The sequence below is a fragment of the Chinchilla lanigera genome, unplaced genomic scaffold, assembly GCF_000276665.1.
Source record: "Chinchilla lanigera isolate Chin_1 unplaced genomic scaffold, ChiLan1.0 scaffold00016, whole genome shotgun sequence".
NCBI classification, from domain to species: domain Eukaryota; kingdom Metazoa; phylum Chordata; class Mammalia; order Rodentia; family Chinchillidae; genus Chinchilla; species Chinchilla lanigera.
The window spans coordinates 22,838,571-22,859,913 of record NW_004955417.1 but is presented as its reverse complement, the minus strand read 5'-3'; the positions used below and the strand labels follow the sequence as shown (position 1 = coordinate 22,859,913).

General features: G+C 38.8%; 1 protein-coding gene across 2 annotated transcripts in view; it reads left to right on the top strand.

The window, feature by feature from the left end:
- The first annotated feature begins 13,564 nt into the window (after positions 1 to 13,564).
- The window catches only part of Eif3h (eukaryotic translation initiation factor 3, subunit H), an 88,569-nt gene continuing 80,790 nt past the window's right edge, over positions 13,565 to 21,343 (top strand). The window contains exons 1-2 of one of the 2 annotated variants that reach the window (XM_005381896.2): positions 13,574 to 13,619; positions 13,683 to 13,727. In XM_005381896.2, coding sequence (XP_005381953.1) covers positions 13,596 to 13,619; positions 13,683 to 13,727 — 69 coding nt within the window. In that variant the 5' untranslated portion in view covers positions 13,574 to 13,595. Of the gene's footprint in view, positions 13,728 to 21,343 lie in introns of both variants that reach the window. The other variant, XM_005381895.2, reaches the window with a different exon arrangement.

The window sequence follows — 21,343 nt, the reverse complement described above, 5'->3', positions numbered from 1 at the left end:
GCTTTGGCCCGGAAGTACACGCCCCCGCTTTCCCTGGCCTGACCTCTCCCCTTACGTCACGCCCAGGCCAGCCCAGGCTCTGACCATTGGCGCGCTCTTTAAGAGGCGGGCTCTCGGGGGGCGGAGCCTGAGCCTGCGCGGGAAAACCACTGGGGAGCGCAGTTTCCCTCAGGGCCGCAGGATTTCGTTCTGGAACGTAGGCGCGTCCTCTTGAGCCGGATTCATTTAGCTCTTTTACCTGGCACGTAGCAAACCTGGCGATCCAAAAATAATCAGTGGTCATGCTGAACCTTAACACGCTCCGGAAACTGTCCAAAGCGATTGACCCTGTATTACTGCCTTGAATGACTGCAATTAAGTGAGGGAAGCAGAGAGGCCAATACTGGGGAGCCAGGGCTGGGGCCTTCTGTCCGGATCTCTTTACTATGAAAAAGCGAAGCGCCAAATTTTACTAAAGCACGTGGTTCCTTAGTTCTGGTCGCCTGCCTGAAGTTCACACGATCTTTGACCCTACTCGGAAGCCCAATGTCAGAGAAGGGCCCAGGCACTTTGCATCTCCTCCTCCGCTCTAATCCACTCCTCGTGGGTGCTTCCTAAGAGCTCCGGGGACTTCTTCAGAATCCCTGAACTTGAGTCCTGGGTCTGCTACAACCTTGGGCCTCTCAGAGAGAGATGTGTGCAGCTTCCTTGCTGTCAAACTGGCTGCAGGTCTAGTTCCTCTTAAAAGACCCGTTTTAAATCCACAATTTCTGACATTGAAAAATTACATCCTGCCGGGCACTCCTGTAATCCCAGCACTCGGGAGGCTGAGGCAGGAGGATCGTTGGGAATTCGAGACCAGCCTGGGCTACAAAGTGAGCTCAAGGCCAGCCTGAATTGCATAGCGAGACCCTGTCTCAAAAGACAAAAGAAAAAAGAAAGAAAGAAAGAAAGAAAAACTGCTTTCTGCAGAAATATCAGGAAGGTACAAAGCTGATGGAAGTTTTAGAAATGACTTGGTCATTTAATAACCAGTGAATACGAGAATTTCGAGTTCCCCAGTATTAGCTGTAGAGAATGCACTTTAAAGCAAAATTAAGAATGGAAAATGTGGAATTTTGTATTTTTGTCGTGGCTTGGAATCTGTCCCAGATCTAGTTTAGGCTAAGGATTGAAAGAACCATCACAAAAAATGATTTACAATGTGACTGAAAAGTATTATTTGCATTTGGAGTTTTATTTCAATATATAGGTTATGAAATGGGAACTAAGCTCTTCTACAATGTTAGCTCAGCTGAATCCCACACATCGCTTAGATGGCTGCTTTCACTTAACTGAAACGTAAGTTTAGGAGTTGGAAGCCATGAAAAATCATTGTAGATTTGGATTTGTGAACCTTGAATATAGAAATATATCACTATTTTCTGATTTGAATCCTCTGTCCTTGTTTGCCAGCCTCTTACTTGGATTATACTCCCACCTCTGACCGAGAAATGATACCAGGCTACTCTTGCAAAATGACTGAAACTTTTTTTATAAATAGGCTCGCTATAGTTTCAATAATAAGAAATATGTGGTACAGCACTAGAAACTTAGTAACATTAACATTTTAGCCTTTTATTCTTTTTTTTTTTTTTTTTGTTTTTTTTTTTTTGTTTTTTTTTTTTGTTTTTCTCCGGTACCGGGAACCGAACTCACGACCCTGCGCTTGCCAGGCAGGCGCTTTGCCTCTGAGCTAAATCCCCAGCCCCTTTTAGCCTCTTATTCTTATTTTAATTTACTATGACTACAGCATTTTTTTCAAGTTTGAAATACCTGACAATGCCAATTTTCACACTTACCCTTATGGAAATCTGAAGACCGATTATAATGGTGATGACCAAACTTAAGTTTTCTACTACTGCGGTGTTTCTTAAAGCATGAACCCAGGGCATGTAGAAAAAGCTCTGAGTGCCCAGTTTTGATTCAGAACAAATACTGAGGGAGCATACTAAAATAAGCTACCCTAGGGGATATGTTCTGAGACCCCACCACAGTGGATGCCTGACTGTGGATTGTCCCAAAACCTATGTATACTGTTTTTTCCTATGCATAATACATGCCTATGATAAAGTTTAATTTTGTAAAATTGTCACAAAGGTTAACAATAATAATAAAAAATAAAATAAAGTACAACAATACACTGTAATAAAAGTCATGTGAATTTGGGCTCTCAAAATTTATTGTACTATAGATCTTTGCAACCTTGGTATCCAATTTTTTTTCATTCCTTATTAGGTTGAGAACTTTCACTACAAAGTACCTAACAGGCAAGTAGTTTACACAGTGTTTAGAGAGGTAGTGACATTTATTAAAATTGCCCTGAGTCATTATGTTGCTCATTAGTGTTCCTGGGTGACCTTTTGCAGTACAGCACACTGTTCATCCAGCATGAAAGTTTCATTAAGTGGTCCGCTTAATACATGTTTGTCCAGATTCCAAATGACCTAGTAATAGCAAATCAATATTTGGCCATGACAATGGTTAAAGTCAAATATTGCCATTATTGAATGAGCTATTTGAATTTAAATTCACATCAAAAATTTTGAAAATTATTCTAATATCATTATTAAAAATTTTAATAGGCACTGAAATTTTTTTTGACCTTGTAGTGCAAGAAGAATGATGCCTTAGTACTGCTGGGCATGAGATTTTTTCCCTCAGGTCACTACACTGGACATTTTTCATGGCAAATAGACATTCACATTCAACTGGGGTAGGTAGAGAATTAATTAATTTGTTTTATTTTTAATATTCATCATGTTGTTTATTATATCTGGATTGAGTATAATTTATACTGTAATATTGTTGTACCTCATTTTTAGATTTTTTTTCTTCATGAAATTTTGATGAAGCCAAGTTGACATGAGAATGATTTATTCTTGAAAGATGTGACTGATTCCCAAATAGGACTTTTTTCATGAAAGATTCATAGCCTAAATGGAATTAAATATGTAAACATTAAATACAATTCATAAAGGATATTTTGTTTCATTTCATAAATGTAAGTGTAGTTCTGTTTAATTCTGTAAACATTAGATAATTCATTGATGATATCTATTGTGATGTTATCCTACCTTATAACGATATTTAAATATTTATAAACATTTGTAAACATTCATTAGCTCAAAGTGAGCACCATGTTCTTTCTAAACTATCTAGCTAGCATGCTTTCCAAATAAATAATTTAGCTAAATAAATATGTATTTTAAAACAAAATAGGGAAACTACTTTATAATGAGGTCTTTGTACTGACGATAGAGTCGATCAGGGATTGCTTTACCTGTAAAGTGCCATGTATGTTAGAAAGTATTCTTAAGATTGGATCATGTTTTCAAAAATAATTTTTGGTCTCCAAATTACAAAAGTAAAACATACCTGTTATGCCAAGGGAATAATAAAAAGATGTTCATTCTCTCTCCACTTACCTAGAAAGCACATTAACAAACTACCTTATATCTTTCAGCAGTGTTCCTGTATTCTCGTATTTATATATCCTATGCATACATAGACATAAATATGTAAACATACTCTCTGGCCCAATGGCATAGTCCACACCTGCCATCCCCACTATTTGGGAGGCTTGAGCAGAAGGATTACAAGTTCAAAGCCACCCTAGGTAACTTAGTGAGCTCTTGTCTCAAAAAAAAGTTGGGGATCAGGATGTAGAGTAGTAAAGTGGTTGAGTGCTTCCCTAGCACGAGAGATGGCCTAGGTTCAATCCCAGCACTTAAAAAATTTATTTTTCAAAAATAGAATTGTGCATGATCACTTCTGTATATTTTGCTTTTCTCATCTAGCAATCATGGTGGAAATCTCCCTAGACACACCCCCCAAAGCCAATTAGCATAGCTCCCATTCGTTATTTTTAATGGTTGCATGACGTTTCCCACAAAACCACCAAATATAATAGATGTGACACTGCTGTCAACTTCCATTCAGTATCTTCCCTCTTATTTACAGTAATAGAATCCTGATTTTTATTCTGGGCAGTAGTGTGAACAGAGAGGCAAATCCATTCCCCAAATCTCTGTGCCGACAGTCACAGCCACGTGGTAAAGCTGTAGCTGAAGATACAGAAATGTTGTAAGGACTCTGGGAGGATTCCTAAAGGAAACAGGCACTTTTGTTTTCCTTTCCTTCATTTTAATACCTGGAATTTGGGTGTGATGAATGAACCTTCAGCGGCCTATTTTGGATATAATGAAAAGTTGCTTGATCAAACTGTAATGTTAGCTGATGTTCACCAACACCATTGCCCTTCCTTTGAACAGGCTCAAAAATCTCATTGCTTTATTTTCTTTAAAAAGTAGAATGTCTTCAAAGTCAAGTATGTCAAGTCCTTTTAAATACTACAGGAGGTATTTTGACATTTGTTTCTCTTGAAAATATAAGAAATTTGACTTGAATTTGGTATGTCAATGGGATGACTCTCTCAGTGAGAAAAGTTAGTTAAGTAAGAACCCCAGTTCTTTGGCAAGGAGCAGGGAAGACATGTCAGTGTCACACAGTTGTCAGCTGATGAAACCAAGTGGGATTTCTGTGGATTAGCCCTGCTACTGCCAGAGAGCTCTTCCTTTGGCAGAAAGACAAAGGAGAAACTGTCTCTAAGAAAACAAAAGAAAACAAAACATAAGGAAATGCAAAACAGAAACTGTCTGTTAGACAAAGACTTCAAGGGATTTCTGTTTGGCAAGGACATTTCTAAACCAGATAATAGCCAGAAGTGTCCACCCTTAGTTATCAGGTGACTCTTCTCTGATGGATATAGAAGTAGACTAGCAAGATTGCTGTAATAGCTTGGATGAAATCATACAGGGAATACTGCCAAGTTAGGTACATTGAAAGGAATTCGGTGTTTCGCTATAGCAGATTTGAACAGTGCTCTCCCTGGGCATTTCATTACAAACGTTTACCATATAATGACAGTGAAGAAAACAAAAATTAGTAGAGAAGAGCAAAAAGCTAAGAAATATCAATAATGAAAAAAAAATTAATTTAATACAACACATACTGCCATTTGACATTGAAATTATACCTGAAACTAGTAGAGAGGTTTATGCTATATGGTGTCATTTATTTTACCCTATCAAAGCATTTTAGAAGATTAATGATTCTTATAAAATTACTTTAGGTAAGTAAATGTTATTACTGTTCCTTGAAGGAATTGAAAGTGGAAATGTTGTGAGATGATAGCTTTTAAAGGATTTTTAAAAGATGGTATTTATTTATACTGAACAAAACATTGAAGACATCTCTTTCACTCATGATTTCATATATATTTTTGAGCAGCAAGAGGACTGCAGGGCAGAAAATGATCTCCTGGTGGCAAGAAATTAAATATGTTTTTAATAATGCACCAGAATATTATTTCAAAATCAAGTATTTATAACTAAATTACACTGATTCAAGATAGCCATTACATGATGTTATAAAAATAAAAATCACTCTTAGAATCAATTTTTTTCCGTGCATGATCACTCTAGTAATATTAGTTGATTGAGCTGTAAATCAAAATGTTGGGATAAAAACGTCAAATTTCATTCTGAAAACTATTTTAACAAACATTTATATAATGCCCACATGTGAGTCTCATATAAGTGTTTTTTTATTGGCTCTGACTTTACCCTCTCTATTGTTCATTTCAGAAAACTGAACAAATCATATAAAACTTCAAAGTGTAACCTCCCATAGGCTCATCCACAGATGGCACAGAAGGATGGACATGGCTTACATTGATCCCAATCAGAGTAAAGATGATTTTTTCTATTGTTGGGGGAGAGTTCTTTGTTATAAACAACAAAAAAATGTACACATCAATTGTTGCTGGAAGTTATTTTGAGATTATTGTGGTAGAGTCTACAGACAGAAACAAAAGACAGCGTCGAGAGAATCATGAAGATGTCCAACCAGAATCTTTTTACTTTCTTCCTTCCTTCCCTTTCCTCCCTTTTCCATCCCTTCCTTCCCTCCCCTCTCTGCTTTCTCTCCCTTCCTCCTTCTCCATTTCTTTCTTTCATCTGCCCTAAAGCAGGTCTTAGTAAGTTGCTCAGGCTGACCTGGAGCTCACAGTCTTTTCTCCTCAACCTTCCATGCAGCTGGGGTTATGGGCGCATACCATGCTAACTGCTGTAATGGAAGGTTGTTTTATTTTGTTTTTGTTTTTGTTTCTTGTGGTATCACTGGGGACTGAATTCAGGGCCTTCACACCGAGCTATATCCCAAGACCATTTTATATTTTATTTTAAGACAGTATCTCCCTAGATTGCCAAATTGTCCAGGCTGGGCTGGAACTTGCAGTCCTCCTGCCTCTTGAGGAGTCTGGGTGCTGCTTCATGCCCAGCACACCCTCTGTAGACATGCTGCTACATGAACTAGTGCAGTGCCTCCTTCTTTACAATAATTTATATTAATTTTTCTTGTTTACTAGCTTTTCATTTGTTACTTTCAGCTCAGAGAACTCTTGAGGGAATCTGTCAAATTTAGGCAAAGTAATTCGAAGCATATGCTATAAATAAGGATATTACCTGAATAATACTTTGCTTTCATGATTTTTAACATGCTTTGCCTTTGACTTTGACAACATCGTAAATAGACTGGGATGAAGGTGGAACCATGCTACTGGCTGCATTCTATGATTTGCCAAAGGTAATCTTTCCCACTTGACTTAACCATCAAGCAAAATATTTAGTGTCTTCTACCAAATGACAACTATACTGGTTTAACTTACATATTTACATATTTTCTGTTTACATATTTGCTATGGTTTGGATACATGTCCCTCAAAGGCCCATGGGTTAAAGGCCCATTGGTCACTAGCTTGTGGCACTGTTGGGAGCTTTAGGAGTCAGGCTTAGTGAAGGAAGTAGGTCACTAGGAGCCCTTGAAGGACATATGGGGAGCCCAGGCCCTGCTTTTCCTTAACACTCTTTGCTTCCCAGCAGCCATGAGGTAAACAGGCTTTCTCTGCCATGTGTTTCCTCTATATACCTAAAGTAACAGGCCAATTGACCATGGGACCAAAATAAAACCTCTGAAGCCATGAACCATAATAAACCTTTCCTCTTTTTAAACTGTTTACCTCAGGTATTTTGTAACAGTGACTGAGAGGTGACTGACACAATGTGGCTTCTTCTGACTCTGCTTATGTCCTACATGTAGTTAGTTATGTGACCACCATATGTTTCCTTCAGGAGGAGGAGATGGCAGAGACACTTTTGATCTTTCCTTCCATTTCTTCTGAGTGAGGGTTTCTGATCCTTCCTAATGATAAGTGGTGTCATAGGGTAGAGTTCCTAATTTTCTCTAGATCTGGCGAAAGGAGTAGCTCATCTGGGAGACACCACAACCAGTGCATAAAAATCTGTCCTTTTCAAGGGAACAGATGATGGCAATAAATGATTACTTTTTTCAGATTAAAAAAATAAGAAGGAAAGAAGAGGGAAAGATCTCCATGCCCCTCTCCCAGAATACAATATGAACAGAAAAGAATACACAGCCCTTACATGATCTCTTGCTTAAAATTTCTTTGTTTGAAAATAGCACATCTATGCTTCTTTGGTTTCTAATAGCTACCAGGGAGGACCCCCACGTAGGCTGCCTGCCATGAATGTGCAGAAACAGGGAACAGTGGGGTCAGATTACTTTCCATCCAGACCCTCAAGCCAAGGCAGAGACAGAAGCTGAGTTTGTTCTAAAGAGGTTGGTGCTGTGCTCTGGGTCTCTCTGCTCATCACTGCCCAGTTCAGGCCCAGCACCATCAGACAGATGTTCAAAGGAGACTTACCTTCAGTGAAGCTCTACATTCAGGCAATGACTGAACAGGAATAAATTGACATTCAGAAAATCCTTCAGGGGAAACATAGAAACAGAGCTTTTGTGAATGGGGAGGGGAGAAGGGATTGAAGGGAGGGTAGGGAAATGGGGAAAAAGAAAAAAACCAAGTTATATCATGTACAGGTACAAATTTTCTATGATGAATATAATCATTATGTATATTTAAAGTGTACCAATAAAATCTGATTTAAAAAATCCTTCAGCTCATCCAAATACTGAATAGGAATAAAGTGACATTTAAAAATGTGTTTGGCTCATCTTTAATGTCTTGGTTCTGTCCTTGTGTTGGCTTGAAAAGGATTTGTGTAAGCTGTCACGCTGGCTGGTTCCAAGGCATAGATAGACCAGCCACAGGGTGGCATTCACACGGCTGTGTTTTCTCAGTGGGCAGAGTTGTTATGCCACACAAGCAAAATGAGTCAGGCTGTTTATTTTCTCCCCTTTTTCACTTAGGGATGGCGGGCTATCCTCGGCTTCCTGTCCCTGTGTGGTAGTCAGGGTCCATGGTGTGGTTTGGAAGGCTCTCACCAGACTCTCTTACTTTGCCTTTAACTAATTTTGAAATATTTCCAGAAAATATAGGATTGTGCTAAAAACTTTTCATTTTCATGACAGAGCAAATAAAGAACATATTATTGGGAATACTGGGAGAAATTATTTTATCCAGTAAAGGAATATCTACAGTGAAATTAATGCTTACAAGAGTAAAGGGAGGGGAAGCAGAAATTTAATGATTGTGTCCAATCATCTTTCTGTGATTGAATATATTCAGTGTATTCAGCACTCTGACTTCTATTATTTTCTTTCCTCGGTCTGTTTGAGGGTTATTTTGCTTTTTCCCCTCTAGGACCTTGAAAAGGGTACACAGTTTACTGACTTGAGATTTTTTTTGTTTTCTAACAGGTATTTGGCAATAAATTTCTCTTGTAGCATTATTGTAGGTATGTCTCACAAAATTTCTTTTTGCAGTTAGTAAACATATCTTCTTACTTATTCATTGACACCCACCTTCATGGCTTTGACTTGATATTATGATTCATGCAGTGTAAATGCAATTATATTTGAAATAGGAACACAAATAGCTAAGCACATACTCTGTACAAAATTGCATTCTATATGATTAAATTAAATATCTCAAAGTTTCATGATATTCACCAAACAACACAGCACCATTCAGTCATTATGTCACTGAAACACTAGTTTTTTAGTTTATTTTTTATAAATTTTGTTAGTTTCCATTAATTTTGTAAAATACTGAGTTTCAGTGTGGTATTTTCAAACATGCACATATTTTGTAATCTCCTTCTTTATACCTTCTATAAATTGATATTTTACTTTTCTATATTCACCCAGTTCTGTTTTTATTGACTTATTTTTGTTTTCTTCTGTGTTTATTTCTTTTTGGTCCTGGGGATAGAACCCTAGGGCATATGGTATACCAGGCACTCACTGTGCAATATCTCCAGCTCCCTCAAAATTAATTCTGTTACCTTTTTCTTCCTTTCTTCTTTCCTTCCTTCCTTCACTTCATTCTTTTATAATTCATTTTTAAATTATTTAAATATATTTTGTTAATGCTGATTAATTTTACAAAATATTGGGTTTTAATGCAGTATTTTCCTTTTTTCTTTATTTGTTTGTTTTTTGAGACAAGGTCTCACTGTATAGTTCAGGCTGGCCTTGAACTCACTACCTAGCCTAGCCTGGCCTCTAACATGCAGCAATCTACCTATCTTAGCCTCCCAAGGCCTGGGATTATGGGCATGTGCCACTATGCTGGGCTAGTGTAGTATTTTTACACACGCACATAACTATGTTTTGATCATACTTATTCTCCCTATCGCCCTCCTTCTCCTCTCCCTAATTTCCTTCCTATAGTCTAATAATAGTCTCTTTCTAATTCATGTCATCTTTTTTTTTCTCTTAAAGATACCACATTTTAGGGAAAACATAGGATAGCTGTCTTTCTTTGATTGATTTTGCTTACATGGTGTTCTCCAGTTCCAACCATTTTCCTGCATATGACACAATTTTATTGCTCTCAGGGGATGACTAATACTCCACTATGTACATACCACATTTCCTTACTCATCCACTGATGGACCCCTAGGAGTTCCATATCTGGCTATTGAGAATTGTGCCTCAATTAGCAAGGCTATGCAATTATCCTTATGGATGCTGACTTTAATTTCTTTAGGTATATACCTAAGAGTAGTATAAGTAGGTCATATGATAGTTTTAGTTTCTTTGAGGAAATTCCATACTGGTTGCCATAGGAAAATGTAGTAATTTATTACTAATTTATAGTCCCACCAACAATGTAGATTTCCCTCCACATCTTTGCTAGGTTTTATTGGTTTATTTATTTATTGCTTTTGTATCCTTGATGATAGTCATTCTGACTGGGGTGGGATATCATTTCAACGTTATTTTGATTCGTATTTCCCTAATGGCTAAAGATGTTGAACATTTTTCATATATTTATGGGCACTTCTGAGAAGTTACTTCAGTTCATTTTCCCATTTATTGATTGGGCTATTTTTTTTTGGGGGGAGGTTAAGTTTCCTAAGGTGTCACTTCACTCTGTTAGTTGTATCTTTTGCTGTGCAGAAACTTTTTAGTTTGATACAGTTCCATTTCTAGATACTTGCCATTATTTCCTATGTTATTGAAGTCCTATTCAGGAAGCTTATGCTGATAGCTTCAAGGGTTTTCTCTGTTTTCATATAGCAGTTTTAAAGTTTGAGGTCTCATACTCAAGTCTTTGACCTATTATAAATTGGTGGGGTCTCTACCAACCCAATCTATATAGGGTGAGAGATAGGTTCTAATCTCAATCTTCTACATATAAACATCCAGTTTTTCCAGCACAAACAGGCTATTTTTTTTCTCTAATGTATGTTCTTGGCCTTTTTGTCAAGAAGCAGATGGCAGGTAGTGAGTGACTTTGTTTTTCTGTCTTCTATTCAGTCTATGAATCTCTTTTTCTGCCAGTACCATGCATGCTTTGTTATTGTAGCTTTGTAGTATAGTTTGAAGTCAGGTATTGTGACACGTACAGCCTTACTCTATTTGCCTAGGATTGTTCTATTTTGTTTCCATATAAATTTTAGTATTCTTTTTTCTAGTTCTCTGAAGATTGTCATTGGAATTTTGACTGAGATTGCATTGAATCTATAGATTGCTTTTGATAATATGGCCATTTTAACAGTATTGATTCTGCTGATCCAAGGGAGGTCTTTCCATCATTTAGTGTCTTTCCTCAGTGGTCTGTAATTTTCCTTGAAGAGGTCTTTTACCTCCTTGACTGGGTTCATTTCTAGGTCTTTCATTTTTAATTTTTTTGCAGCTGTTGTGAATGCAATCATTTTCCTGATTCTTTCTTCTCTAGTTTGTAATAGTATGTAGAGAATCTACTGATTTTTTTCATTGTTAATTTTGTATTCTGTCTTTTCTTTAATTTGTTTTAGTTGTTCTTTTAAAGTAGGTGTGTTATTATTCCTTATTGCACTTGGCATAATGTTCCTACTTAAGGCTGACTAAGATCCCATTGTATATATATGCCACATTTTGTTCACTCATTTTTTCATTAGTGGGCATTTTAATTGATTCTACCTTTTGGATATTGTGAATGATGCTATCAACACTGATATACAAATATCTGTTTGAGTCATTTTTTTCCATTCTCTGGCATGTATACCTGGAAGAGAAATTGCTGAAATGTTTGGTAAATTCTTTGTTTATTTTTTGAGAACTACCATCATATTTTCCATTGTGCTTTCACCATTTTATCTTGTTAATTTTGAGTAATTTTTACCATTTAATCTCCTCTTCAATTTTTTTCTGTTTTCCTTTTCATTTTGCCATTAAAACCATTCACTGAGTTTTTGGTCCCCATTGTTTCATTTTTTTAAAATTCTAAGTTCTCGCTATATTCTGACACATCTTTCATATTTTGAGTAACATTTTGAATTTGTTGGCTGAGCTGTGTTTTTATTTGTTTCAAGTGTATTTGTAATTGCTTATTGAAACATTTTATGATGACTACCTTAGCACCTTTGTCACAGAAGTCTAAATTCTCTATCTTTTCACTGTTGGCATTCTATTGGTTTGCTTTTTTAATCCAGTTTAAGATTTCCTTTGGTATTTGATGAGATGATGATTTTTAAAAATTAAAACATAGATATTTGAATATTTTGTTACCAAGCTCTTTACCTTATTGGTGCATACTTTGGTTGGATTTTTATGAGACAGCTCTGGCAATCAAGGGTAGAGGAAGGATTCCTCCTTGCTATTCTTCTAAGAGGGTGTAAAAATAACTGTATGCTAAGAGTGAACCTACACTGAATTCTAAGGGTAAAGATGGTTCCTTGTTATGATAGGGTGAGGGGAAGTTCATTGCCCACTGGGTCTCTACCAACCCCACCTGTGCAGGAGGGGAAGCAATTCTCTTTAGGACTCTCCATGTCGTCTCCACTAACACCATAAAGTGGGCAACCTCATTACCACTTGGCTCTGATGCAATCCTTATTCTCCACTAGGCCTCTGACATCAATTTATTGGGGAGTGGCATGGGTGTTTCAGCACTGTCTGCTAAGGATGGAAACACAAGCTTCCCACATGGTCTCCAGCACTGACAGAACAGGCTCTTGTTGCAACTTTTTGTTTGTTTATCTGCCTGTTGCTATGTCCAAGACACTGGATTTCAGCTTCCAAGTCTGGCATCAATGTTTCAAATAGAAACTGTAGGAAATCACTTTGGGGTCCCTTGTCTGTTTTTCTTCTCTCTCTCAGAGTTACTTTCTTTTGCACATAATGTCCAGGAGTTTAGTTGTACTTATTGTGAGGAATTGGGGAAAATCTGTCCACTCCATCTTTCCAGAAGCAGAAACATGGATTCTGAATACTTTTTCAAGATGGAACCTACAGGATTATTTAGTGGAACAGAGTGCTCTCACGGCACTCTGGGATCCTGAGGCAGGAGGCACTGAAGACACTGGACTAAGAACATTTCTTTTTAGGGGTTTAGGAGGTATCTGCAGCTCAGTTTTGGAAAGGCTAACTTGGAGGTGCCTACCAGACATTTACATGGGAATGCTGAATGGTCAGATGGGCGTGCTTTTGTGTTTCATGCAGAGGTATGGAGAATATATATTTGAGAATCTACATGTATGATATTTCAGGTACTAAGGATTTGAGGTATTTTAAAACTATAGATTGTAAGTTAGTAGGATTTGTAGGGGATGGTCTGCATCATCCTTCAGCAGTACATAAAATTACTTCTTTTGTGCTTTACTCATGTAAATCGCTACGTGAAATTATAGCAGCAAAAGGCTTTTACTTTCGGTAACTGCTCATAGTTCCCATGTTTTAATTCATTTCTTATAAACTAAGCAGTCAGAGACAATTATCTAAAATTGCATAAGACAAGGTACGCAATTCCCGCTTGGCCTTGATTAACAGAATGTTGAAGAAACCAAGTCTCAGCTGCGGAGAGTAATTCCGTATTTTGGGAAAATCTACTTTCTTCATTAAGCATTCATTCAGTGGCGAGGTAAGCAAAAGTGCGCATGCGCCAAGTCTCCCGCCCGAAGAAGGGGCGGAACCGAAAAAGGGAGGTGTAGCCCCACCCTGGTCGTTCTTCCCGGCTCCGCCCCGTCAACTGCTAAGGACGTCACGGAGCGCTCATACTTCCGCTTCCGGCAACTCACGTTTTTCTTTCTTCCTGTCCGGCTGGAAAGATGGCGTCCCGCAAGGAAGGTTCAGGCTCTACCGCCGCCTCTTCCAGCTCTACCTCCGGCGCGGTGGGGAAAGGCAAAGGAAAAGGCGGCTCTGCAGATTCGGCCGTGAAGCAAGTGCAGATAGATGGCTTGGTGAGTGGAGTTCCGCGTGCGCAGGCCCACGTGGGGAGCGCGGCTCCTCGCCCGGCCCCGCCAGAAGCTCTTCCCGGCTGAGCTTGCTCTGGGGCTGGGGAGGCTGGCCCTGGGATTTCCCCGAGTGCCCTTCGCTTTCATCGTCACTGTTCGCTGGAGAGACACCGCAGCGGTCTCTGTCTTCTGACTGAGGCCGGCGGGGGCGGGGCTGAGAAAGTGAACCGAGGCGGAGAGTGACAGGGGCTTGGGGTCTTGCTTTGAGATGCCAGAGAGATTGAGGAAAGAGCAGGCCGTTGCCCGTGGTATGCAGGAGGATTTACTGTTTCGTTTGAAGTTCTGGGGAGGGAGAGTAAGGGCCATAGCAGTGCTTTCTTGCCGGACTTTTGACATCTGTAGCTTCTCAAGAGGTTTCCTATGTAGACACTCTTTTGAGCCTGGCGTTCAGAGCTTTACCTGCAACCGCAAAATTGTTCATGCTGAACCACATGAAAAGCGCGGTAGGGAATAGCCATGTTCTCTGTGGTTAGGGTGGATGAACTAGGACATGTGTGGAAAGCCTGGGAAATGGAATGGTCTGAGCAGGAAAGAGGCAGCTCGGGAGCGATGGTCTGTTGTGTTCCTAATCAAAATGCATTTGTGGGTCTTCTCACATTTACGTCCTTTACTTACATTTTTTTTACTTACTGTTAATACAGACCTTAGACATTTGTAATAAAGACATTTGTTTCAAGTTCATGTGAAAATTGTAGGGAATTACGTTTAGGTGGAAACGGGGTAATTTCAATCCAGATACAATTGAGTTTGTTAAGCACACATAAAGTGGATAAAAAAAATAACGTGGTGTTTAAGGGCTCAGTCTTTTTCAGCTCTGCCACTTACCAGCTCTGTGACTTTAGCTTTTCTAAGCTGTGTTTTCCTCATTTGTCAAGTGGAGAGAAGTGTTTATGCCGCAGTTATTGTTTGAAGTAAAGGAAATGATTTATGTGTTGACCTGTAGTAGTCATTACTATTTGTAGTTATTGTTGAGTTTAATGTCCACAAGTCTACAATGGCAGTTTGAAAAATGTAGGAAGAGATTAACTTGGGAATGCTTTGTTCTATCCATTTGTATTACTTTCCTACTACTACTTTTGGCTTTCACTGGCTCATTGGAGACAGGTGTGTTCAAGAATAAATGACGTATCTTTAGACATTAAAAGAGTTGATAGGTAGACTTGAATTATACTTAAGTATAAGGACTCTGTATGCATTTGAGAAAATGTTCAAGTCATCTCATAGGAACCTCTTTCTTATTGAATTGTTTCTGTCACACAGCCACTCTTTGAATTAGAGTTGAAGAAGGCAACAGATAGGTGGCATAAATCTATCTGATGGAGGTAATTTATTCAATGAGTGTTTTATGACATTCTTCTAAGAGTGAAGCACTGTCTAAAGTGGGATAGTGATAAAAGTACACTAGTAACAGGGATGTTTCACAGACAGGTAGCGGGTTTGGGTTGGCTGATAGACTTACTTTTTTTCTATTTCATGGTTTCATGAATTACTATTTATATCAACTCTCAGAATTGATGAGTGCTAATCAACTGATTAATCCTTTTCACAAGAGGTGGATTTATAAACTTAAGTCAGTGCTCCTGTGTACCACCTTAAAAGGACTTTTTTTTATTACCAGCTTACCTAGGAAATCAGAAGCTTACTAGTGACCCCTGTCCTTAAAAGGGCAAGTGAAGGCCTTCTGGGTTATTGTAGATTTATGAAGAGCTCAGTGAGCATCTCTTACTCATTTATGTGTTCCTCTGCTTTTGTTCCCCACCAGTTAAGTATTATTAAGATCAGTTTTTAATGACTTCTCTTGCCCTCTCTGCAGATACCTGTCTGACACTGAAACAGTTTTAGGCAGCTAGATTATGATATAATTGTAGGCTTTAAAAAAAATTCTCGATTTCTCATATTTTAGTCATGAATATTTCCCAGATACCATAATTTACATAAAAAATTTAAATTTTTTTATACTTCTGCTATCTTATTTACTGTGCTAGTTGCAGGTACTGCCAGTTATTCTATAACATCTTAATTGATTTTTCTTTACATGCAATAATCAAGACTTATTCTTTTATAATGTCTCCATGTGGATATCCTGTGGAGATGCCACATTGGATGTGTCCAGACACAATTTTTAAAAACTCCTTACACTGTACTCTCATTTACTTTTTTCCTGTCTTGATTAACTGTGTACTTAGGGGTGCAGTGTTACATAGTGGCTGGGACAATGCTGAAGACCTGGAGTCAACATCTTTTAGGGGAAGGGAAGCTAGAGGGTATTGAACCCAGGTTCGCCTGTGAATTAAATGTGCATTTTACTCCTGAGTTCACCCCTGGCCCTGGATTCAGATTGTTAATGGAGCAGTTATCACAACCTTGAACAAGTTAGTTGAACTTTTATCTCCTTGGTGCTGTTCTCAGTCTCTCATCTTTGTAAATGGGACTGCTACCTGCTTGAACAAAGTTAGAAACCCTAGATATTAACCTAACTTTGTTTTCTTTCTACCCTCAACACAAATCCTACTGATCCAGCTGCCACAATTTATTAAATCTACCTGCTTTGCTCTATTTATATGCCACCAACCTTATCTACTTTGAATGAAATCTCAGCTTCCCATCATGCCTTCAGGATATTGTGCTCTTTTTCTCTAAACTCTACATTTTTTTCTAGGCTGCATCACAATACTTCTGTGTTTTCTCCACCTGAATTACTTCTTAAGGTACTTCTTCCCCTTCGGTGGCTACTTTTGATTCTTTGTTCTCAGCTTCAGTTGCTCTATCTCAAAAAAAACCTTGCCCAGAGCACTTGGCAAAGTAGCCTCTTCACCACTCTGTTCCCTTCGTCTTCCACAGCCTGTAGCTGGCATGTTTGCTTTTTATTTGTCTTCCTTACCAGCACATACATTTCTGGGGCAGGGAAAATGATTTTCACTTGTTGTGGCTCTAGTGTAGTGTAGAGCCTGCTAACTGGCATAAAGTGAATGAAAACATGATTTTGTTTTATTTTTGTGCAACTCCTAGTTCGTGTCCTGATATATTCTTATATAATTTTGGTGATACCTTGAGCATTATTTCTTAGCTTTTTTCACTTCATACTTTTATTCAGACACTCACTTAAAATAACTTCTTTCATTAGATGTGTCCAGTGATGCTTTGTTTTGTTTGTTTTTTTGAGACAGGGTCTTGCTATGTAGTCCGCATTGACCTTGAACCCACAATGTAGCCCACGCTGGTCTCAGACTCACATCAGTCCTGCCTCAGCCTCCCAAGTGCTGGGATTACGTGGTGTGCACCACCACGCCCGGCCTCTGATTTTTTTCAAATCACTTCAAAGCCCACCAAGATGTTCTTAGTTCTTGCCTTTGTGTTCTAACTTATTTTCTACTCATTACAAGCTTCGTAGGAACTGTACTTTCTAGCCACACAGAACTATTTGGCCTTTTCTTTAATAAATCCCACACAGTTTTGTTATCTTGCTTTTGTTCATGAAGTTCTTTCTGTGTGAAATTCCTTTCTGTCATTGCCACGTGTTGAATTAAAAAAATGTGGCTTAGTAGACTAAACTTTGTGTTGTAGTTGCTCAGTCTGTATAGTTTCATTTGAATTTGTATACTTCACATGTGTTCTGTTCTTGACTCATTTAATAGATAATTTATGGATTAGCTATCGTAGGCTGGCAGGTAAGATATACAGTCCCTATCCGCATAGCCATTGTCAGCCATGACTAGGCATGGATGAATCCAGAGATTAATTTCATGCTATCTTTAAGCTGATGCATGATCATATTTGTTCTTGGCACATAAACAGTGGCTAAAACCAATTTTTCTTCTGTCACTCTGCTCTTCCTTCCCTGCTTTCACCGTAGCCATCAGTGCTTCTGTGTTTGGAACGCTTCTTTTCCCTGAGCATCAGGGTATTCATGTGCTTCCATAGTAAAGATTTCAGCTCTCTCTCAGCTCCACAACTGTGTTCTAGTCTTAGCCCTCATTTTTCTTTTGAAGTCAGTTAAAGAGTTATGTTTTTAGCTTTTCATTATTTACTAAACTCTACTGCTTTTAGAATCTGCCGCCACCAGTTCCCTGAATTATATGTTCAAAAAGGTCTATTGTGCCATGAACAAAGAACTGTAAATGCTATTAAAATATCACTCAGGCAAAATAGTGTCTGTTTTATGTAACTTAAATAACTGCAAAGTAAATATTGTTACCCATCATCTAACTTGGAAAATAGACATTAAAAGTATCTTTGAAGCTCATTTTTTTCATCCCTTTTGTTGCTTTGTGAATCACTGTCATGTGCTTTGTTTTGATGCTTTCTTTATAGTTTCACCTCATAGACAATTCCTAGTTCAGTTCTGTCTGTTAATGTGAATACATATGAATGAAAGATGAAGTCATAGTGTACAGTCTCCCATGTCGTGAGTTTTGAGATAGATATATAGTAAATCAGGGATGTTACTTGTCAGTTTTATTGAGTAACGGCAAATTATTTTTCTAAGTAGTTATACCACTTAACGTTTATCCCCAATAGTGTATGGGGCCCATAGCCCTATGTGTCTTTTACTTTTAGTAAATGCCTTTTTTTGCCAGATGTCTTTTTTTGCTAGATGTCTTTTTTTGCCAGTCCAGTAAATGAGGTGTCTCCCACAATTATCCATTCTAGTAGGAGTGTCTTACTGTCCCCTGCAAGAGTCTGGGTTTGTATAGCCTGTGGAATGGAACAGTAGATCTTCTAATTGAGTGATCTCATTGTTCCTAGACAAGATGAAATTAATTCTTGTTGAGCTTTTTATGTAAAACCCACTTTGTTCTCAAGAACAGTTAGAATCTTTTTTTTTTTTTTTTTAGACAGAGTCTCGCTGTGTGGTTCAGACTAGCCTTGAACTCACAGCAGTCCTCTTGCTTCAGCCCCCTGAGTGCTGGGATTACAGGAGTGCACCACCATGCTGCAAAACAGTTTGAATCTTAGCCCTTGTATTCATTACATCTTTGCTACTCCAAATACAGCCCCCAAACCAGGAAGATGCAGAGCAGCATTGGCCTCACTGGAGAGCTTGTTAGAAACACAGGCAGAAAAGTTTCAAATTCCCAGCCTCCTTCTGATGTACTGAGGCAAGTTATTTATAACAACACTGCACTGTGATGATCCACATTTGACTTCTCTGAGCTTCTTATGGTAATAGCTTGTATCATTCATCTTGGCATATGATCAGACATGTTAACATTTTACTGTTCATGTATTTTCCTTTTCTCCTAATGATGATAACCTTTTTAAAGGTTAGGGTATAAACATTTATGTCCTGCATTGTTTCAATGTCAGAACACCCATGGCCTCTAAAACTTTCTACCTTTTGTAAGAAGGTTATCTTTTTTGATTGTTAATGTACCAGTAACTTGTTAACTATTTCCTTCCTGCAGTTTTGTAAATAAGGTAGAGTATGTGATCAATCAGTGGAAAAGCCAGAGTTAGATATATACCGTGGCACTTGACCTTAATTTGTTGTAAGGCATGATGATTACCATATTGTGTCAAAGTGTTTTTGGCTGGAAGGGTAACAGGTCACTGGCAATTGATACGGACAGGCTTGTGCATTGAGAACCAAATGAGGAGTACTGGGACAAAATTCCCATGTCAAGTGAGTGGAGTACTGTTGTAGTCAGGGTTTGCAAGGGGCATCATACGATACAGGATGCTTAATTTATAAGATATTTTATAATAGTCACCCAAAGAGTCATATACAAAGAGTGCAGGAAATCTGTCCACACACTAAAGAGCAAAAGAATCCAGCTGAGGGCCTGGATCTTATGGCAGTGTCCTGCATGAGTCCTGCTGAAGACTGAACCCATAGCAATGCCCCCCCCCGGACTCCACCTGGAGGTCTAGTGCTCAGGACAGTGTCTCATGCAGGCCTGTTTTGTGGATTTGCACTGGGAAGGCCCAAAGGTCAGTGGTAGAATCTAGAAAGTCTTTGCCAGCAGGATGAAGGATCTGTGCTAGCAGGCTGAGGGATCTGCACTGGAGCCAGGAAGCAACACTCAAGGTAAGGACCAGAGCTCTGCTGAAAGGTACCACAGCCATCCTCAGCAACAGTGAGGTCCCAAGCTCCTCCGATGATAATAGCCGAGTCCATATCAGGGAAGCCAGTGCGACAGGCTTCTCCAGGAGACTGAGCAGTGCACCATCTCCCCGCTTCTCCCCCCGGAGTCAGGAAGTGATGCTCACAAAGTGAGGACCAGAGCTCCCCCAAAATGAACCGCAGCCATTCTCAGCAACAACAAGGTCCCGAGCTCCTCCGATGATGAGAACAGCTGAGTTATGACAAGCTCCTCAAGAGAACCACCAGCTCAGGAGAATCAACAGCTCCCTAACAGCGTCTCCTCTTCTCCTGTTCTGCCTTTTATGCTGCTGGCAACAACGCTTAGGTGGGCCTCCCACACCCAGCACCATGCAGGTTCAGTTCAGCTGGCTGTTACAAGTTGACCACCAGTTGTCAATCCACCACAAGTACCAAAGTCTTTGAGTTTCAAAGCAGTTGAGTATGAAGGTGTGACTGTACTTTATCATTTCTCAGGTGTCAGTTCATGTACTGTCAGTTGGGTCCTTGTTACTGCCTGAAACTCTGTTGTGTTCTGGTCACTTCTTGGTCCCCTCACACTAGCATGTCAGTTTCCTGAGAACAGGACCTGTTTGAGGTTTGCTTTGTGCACTATTCCCAGGTGTCTCTAACAGAGCCTGACACATGGAAGTCAGTCAGATACTGGGAGTAGATTGGTGCAGTCCTGTTCTATGGAAGTGTTCTTGGAAGTGAATCGTGAGAGGACACCGAGTAAATGCTTTCCAGAAATTCATGGAATGTTGGTGAGAAAAGAGCACACAGTTGCGGATGGGAAACTGCTCATGTTTAGCCTTCGGCTTGTTTTCATCTCCGTAAGAAAAATCACTAATGTTAATAATTGAACACCTGGTATTTAAAAGAAAGACCCTGTGCAGGAACCTTTAGCCAAATTGTATGTGATCCTCTCAACCCTTTAGGGGTAGATGTTATATCTGCCTTATTTGCATGGTGGTTACCTAGATCTTATGGGAGCATGTTGGGGGAATTGTTTTGTGAACTGGAATGAATAGTTTAGATTTGTAAAGGGCTTATGTTGAACTAATTCCTATATCACAGTAATCTTTTCGTAAAATTTGTGCAATTGTAGAGTAGATAACAGCTTATTAAATTCCACGAAATGGGAACTCTTGTTTGAAATCTTAGCCTCAGGTAGAATATAGTTCGGCTTTTTAGTAGCTTAACAACAGAAAATTCTGTAAGTCTTGTTTTGGCTCTTGTTTTCTGGCTTCAGTGGAGAATAAGTTCTTTTGTATATGTAAATTTTGCAGACAGAAAATTTAAAACTCAACCATCAAAACTTTACATTTTAGCCATCTTAATTATAAACCTTCTGAAATGTATTACATGCGTTTCTGTCTTTTTAGTCAGAGAACGTTGATAGTCTGCCTATGCTTTGATGGCTTGCTATTATTAATAACATGTTATTAAACCGTAGTGGACAGTAGTACTAAGAATCCTC